Below are 5,289 nucleotides of genomic sequence, written 5' to 3'. Positions count from 1 at the left end.
GCCCGTGCTCGCACAACAACAACAACAGAGGACAAACGGGCTCGTCCTCCTCCGGCACTTGTGCTCCGTCGTGGTGAGCTGGTGCTCCTCCGGCGCCCGTGCTCCGCTCTGGCGGGCTCGTCCTCCTCCCTGCCTGCTACGTGTTCGATGGAACGCCGAGGCGGACATGACAAAAAATGCGTCTGTCCCCGTTGGATGCATCGGATCATTTGTTTAGATCGTGGTGCAGATCAACGCGTGCAGACGGTTTTGCATGTGCGCCTTCTTTTGCTCGATCCACACAGGTCGACAAAGCAATAAAGATGGCTCCCGAGGCCCGGAGCAATTACTTCGATCGGCTTATCCTGAGCGCTCACACGTGACGCTTGCGCGAACATTTATGTGGCCAGCATCGATTTTCCCAGAAAGAGCATCAGGCAAAATGTATCTGATCTCCAGCATCAAATCTTTTGCCCGAGAAATATTAGGAAGCAAGCAAACACTATCATCGAGTCATTGACTGATTGACAGCACGAAGCAAGCAAGCACTATCATCTCAGCGTTCCGTGCTATTATAATCTGGTTCGATGCTGCGTGCTGAGGTCACTGCTGATGCGTATACGTACTTTCCATGGCTGAAGCATTCCAAAGATCTCTATTAAAAATAGGCGTACTCGATGACTTTCAGACAGTGAACAATCAGACCAAGCGAGTAGGTTGGCTGATGCTACATAAGCGCCTCAACGAGAGGCTATTCTTGCACAGACAAGAGCAAGTCAGAAACACCACATCACTGAGAGCGAGAGAGAGAGAGAGAGAGAGAGAGAGAGAGAGAGAGAGAGAGAGAGAGAGAGAGGAAAACAATGGCAGGAGAAGGAGACATCAAGCTGCTCGGCATGGTGGTGAGCCCATTCGTGGTCCGTGTGCGAATGGCACTGCACATGAAGGGCGTGAGCTATGAGTACGTCGAGCAGGACCTCTTCAACAAGAGCGAGCTCCTCCTCAGGTCCAACCCGGTGAACAAGAAGGTGCCGGTGCTCATCCATGGCGGCAAGCCCATCTGCGAGTCACTCGTCATCGTGCAGTACGCCGACGAGGTGTGGAGCGGCAAGGGCGCCTCCATCTTCCCCGCCGACCCGCACGAGCGCGCAGTTGCTCGCTTCTGGGCCGCCTACGTCGACGACAAGGTATGTATTGTGTTTGTTATTTCGAAGCACCAGAGCCGTGGTACAAGAAGAGCTTCTCAACAACTGCGGGCACCAATGTCGCGGCGGCGTCTGTTTTGCAGCTGTTCCCTGCTTACATCGGCATCATGAAAGCGGCGACTGAGGAAGCAAGAGCGGAGAAGGCCAAGGAGGCGCTTGTGGTGTTAGCGAACCTGGAAGAGGCCTTCGCCCAGTGCTCAAAAGGGAAGCCTTTCTTCGCCGGCGACTCCGTCGGGTACCTCGACCTCGCCGTCGGATGCAACCTGTTCTGGCTCGAGGCAATACGCAAGATGTTTGGGGTGACGTTCTTTGACGTGGGCAAGACCCCGCTCCTGGCCGCGTGGGCGGAGCGGTTTGCCGGAACCGAGATGGCGAGGGAGGTTGTGCCGGACGCCGACACCGCCGTGGTGTTTGCCAAGAAGCTTCAGGCTCGGTTTGGCTCTAACACGTCTGCCAAATAGAGTACTACTCCAGTGTAGGGTTTTTTTGGCGGGAAATTATCAAATTATCTCGGAAACCCCGTGTAATAAATGAGGCATATCATGGGGAATGGCATAATTTTTTTCCATATTTTCACAGAATGTCCCTTTATGGCTTATATATACTCCCTCCTTTCCGGTTTATAGAATTTATCTTAAAATTTTAGTTTTTTCATTTTATAAGGCTCAATTTGGTTGTTTCCCATCACATGTTCAGATTCCAAGGTGCATTAAATCATTGCATGCAAGTATTAAGAGAAAATTGACCAATGCATGTAATTTATGCATGCATGCATTGCAATTAATGCATTGGTAAACATACTTTTTTGAGAAAAACAAAAGCATTAATTGGGCGTTTTTGCAAACTACAAAAAGTATTCCACCAATCACCATATACCTTGCTTGGTGAGATTTTTGAATTGAGCCTTATAAACCGGAAAGGAGGGAGTATATACTACTCATCTAAGTGATATTATAGTAACATACACATATCCCTAGACTATGTTACTACCTTTCATAGTGGGTAGTAAAATAAGAGCAATTATAATAGAGCTGAGTCAGCGGGCTATAAGGAATAAACTAGTATATTTCTGCTGAGTTGGAGGAAAGAGAAGAGGAGAGAGAAGGTAAGCGGGCTCTTCGTGAAGAGCCAGCTCTAGCACGTGCTCCTAGGCACTTTGATGGGCTGTAGATGACACGGCACTGGCTATACTATTAACCATGCTCTAAGTATGGTAACATGCAAAGCCTCATTTATTAGGTTATAGACTCATGTTGCACTGGGACATGTGATGTTACAGTAACTAGCTAAGTTACTCAAACTACCTCCCTCCTCATTAACTCATTGCCACATAAGCAAATTTGTTGAGTTGGACTCGATGTTACTGCTGAAGTTACTCCCACTGTGGCTAGTCTTATGGCAAACGATTAACACCAGCCCGCCGGCCAAAGCTACACCCGCTCGCGCGCGAGCTGTTCGGCCGAGTCGTTTTGGGTGATCCTCGTTGCACCATGTCATCTTGTTTCCGACCACACACACGCACTTGCCGTCTTCCCCTTTCGACCTTCTGTCTTCAACCGTATCTTTTCTATTCGACAACTCCCCATTCCTCCTCACAATTCTTCACTGGCGCACCCACACACAGGCTAAGCGCACTGCGAGCACCTAGTCGATCGACTAGGTTCAGGAGGAGGAGGAGGAGGAGGTGGTGGTCGGAGGGCCTCAGGGGGCGTAGGCATTGCCACAAGCAGTGTCGCAACCGGGCAGTGGGAGAGTTCAAACTAGCCACCAGCGGTGCTGTAACTGGTCGGCGTCTTGCTGCAACCAGCAGCGGATTTGCTGGAACCGGTTAGCGGCTTGCTGCAACCAGCAGCGGATTTTCTGGAACCGGCCGGCGGCGGTGCTCGAACCGGCCTGGCGTGATGCTGCAAGCCTGCAACCAGCATCTGATTTGGCTGGAAACCGGTCGACGTCGGTGCCGGAACCGGCGAGGTGGGAAATTACAACGATGGCAGTCTGAAGCTTCTACGAGCACGTCTATGCTGCAACTAACGCAGAGAATGCTAGAATCGGCAACGTAGGGATTGCGATGGTGGCGGCGACGCCATTTTGTTGTTGTTGCAACCAGCCGTGGTGGTAGCTGTAACCTTTGTCGATGAAGTTGCAACCATCGTTAGTGGGTTGCGACCATGGTCAGGGGGCATGCAACAGGCAAGCCAGGGGGTTGCTGGAACCAGTGTGTCCCAATGTTGCAACCAAAGATGGCGAGAGTTGCGACTGGCATTGGCAAATGCTGGAGATCGGCATTGGCGATGGCCGAAGCTACGACGGTGCACGGTGACGAACCCCTAGGAGTCTAGGACTCCAGGAGAGCACGGGAGGACTATGAGTTGGGGATGTGGGAGGGCGTGTAGGCTGCGACAACGTAGCGGCAGGACGTGCCCAACTCTTGTCATGAGGGTGGGGACGAAGACGAGGCAAGTTCAAAACACGATCTAACTGGGGAACGTGACCGACCAAAATTTTAGGGCGGTCGGCCGGCACCTAGCACGACCCTTTTTATTGCCTGTCTCCTTTTCATTTTTGACATTCCTGGTATGTTTCTTTGGGCTCGGTTGTGTGCCTCCCGTTGTGATTCCTAGCATAGGGTCGCCTACAGAAGTTGATCCTAGCCGGCCCAATAACCATGTGGCTGCGTCGCGCTTATTACACTCATATTCTTTTCTTTCTTTCCTTTTTTCTTCACATTTTTTTGTTTTAAGTTTTATACTATCTTTTATATTTCAACATTATGTATATACAAGAAAACTTTTACATAAATTTACAAAAAATGGATAAATGTTGATCATGCATTTGAAAATGGATAAATGTGTATGGGAAAATGTAATAATGGGTACAAAAAATGTTTGTGACATCAAAAAAATGTCACACGTTTAAAAAATGTATGTGAAATTTTCAAAAATATTTATACAATTAAATAATTTTGCGTAATAAAAATGTTTCATACATTAAAAAATGTACAATACATTTAAAAAAGTTCAAACTTTCAAATTTTTGTTTGTGACATTTGAAAATATAGTATAGAAAAAATAAAAAATTTGCGTAATTTACACAAGTCTTTGGTACCATTAAAAAAGTGTACGTGACACTTCAACGAAAAATTCCAGCAATTCAAAAAAATATTTAATATTTTTTTTAAAAAAATTATAAAATGCATAAAAATGTTCCCATATGTTCAAAAATGTTTAATTGCACTAAACAAATGTACGTGGCATATTAAATAAACATTCACATGTGTAGTAAAATTGTCCTTTCTTTTTTTAAATGTTCGTGTAGTTTAGAAAATGTCTATTGTTATTCAGAAAATGTATAGAGTGTATTTGGAGAATTTTACCATGTACTAAAAAATGTTCAAAACATGAGATGTATTTGAAAAATATCCTAATTTTATCAAACAATGTTTCACAAAAAATATACATATGTTAAAGACAGTTTAAATCCTACAAAGAAACAAAAAAAGAACAATATGAAGAAACCCAAAAAAGAATTAAAAAATCACATATAACGAACAAAACTAAACTAAAGAAAACTAGTGTAAATATAAAGTGTAATGAAAAAAAAATGAAAAACCAAAGAAACCAGTGAAAAACAAAGAAAAACTGTGCAAAGCGAGAGAACCTACAACTATCCAGGAGCAGCTGCCCTAATGGGCCGCTAGAGGAGATATGGTCTCCACTGACGGTCACGTGGCTGGCCCATTAGTGAGATAAAGCCTAGGAAGGTCGATAGATGACTTGCCATGCTGGCGATCGGCACCATCACTCGCCCTACTTGCTCGATTTCCCGTGATTTGGAGCGAAAATCGCTTCTTTTCTTGACCGTTTTCCCTAATTGGCTGGTCATCATTCGATTTGTGCCTCAAACCCTAACTTACGCTCATCCATGGTCTGTAAGCACATGATTTCTTATCCAGTTTCCGTATTTATCTTTCGATGATGTTGCTTGTTCACTATTTTGAAATATGAATAACTTTTATTGACTTCGATCTCTCTCATATACTCCATGCTTCAGCTTCACATTTTTCTTTAGGCAATTTCATGAAAATGTCACAAACGCATTTTTGAAA

The 5,289-nt window shown here is 45.6% G+C and overlaps 1 protein-coding gene across 1 annotated transcript; it reads left to right on the top strand.

Moving 5' to 3' along the window:
- Positions 1 to 836: 836 nt before the first annotated feature.
- LOC123098075 (probable glutathione S-transferase GSTU6) lies at positions 837 to 1,754 on the top strand. Its single transcript, XM_044519948.1, has 2 exons — positions 837 to 1,166; positions 1,268 to 1,754. Exons 1-2 carry the CDS (start codon positions 843 to 845, stop codon positions 1,643 to 1,645), a joined length of 702 nt encoding a protein of 233 aa, XP_044375883.1. The 5' UTR covers positions 837 to 842; the 3' UTR covers positions 1,646 to 1,754.
- Positions 1,755 to 5,289: the final 3,535 nt, after the last annotated feature.

This window comes from Triticum aestivum, chromosome 4D (assembly GCF_018294505.1).
Source record: "Triticum aestivum cultivar Chinese Spring chromosome 4D, IWGSC CS RefSeq v2.1, whole genome shotgun sequence".
In the NCBI taxonomy this organism is placed as follows: domain Eukaryota; kingdom Viridiplantae; phylum Streptophyta; class Magnoliopsida; order Poales; family Poaceae; genus Triticum; species Triticum aestivum.
This window is presented reverse-complemented; position numbering and strand designations above follow the sequence as displayed.

What these genes read in the sequence shown, in the direction of transcription:
- LOC123098075 (XM_044519948.1), top strand. Translation starts at nt 843, where the DNA reads ATGGCAGGAGAAGGAGACATCAAGCTGCTCGGCATGGTGGTGAGCCCA. An exon ending in CCGCCTACGTCGACGACAAG is followed by an intron (nt 1,167 to 1,267) that starts GTATGTATTGTG and finishes TCTGTTTTGCAG; the next exon opens with CTGTTCCCTGCTTACATCGG.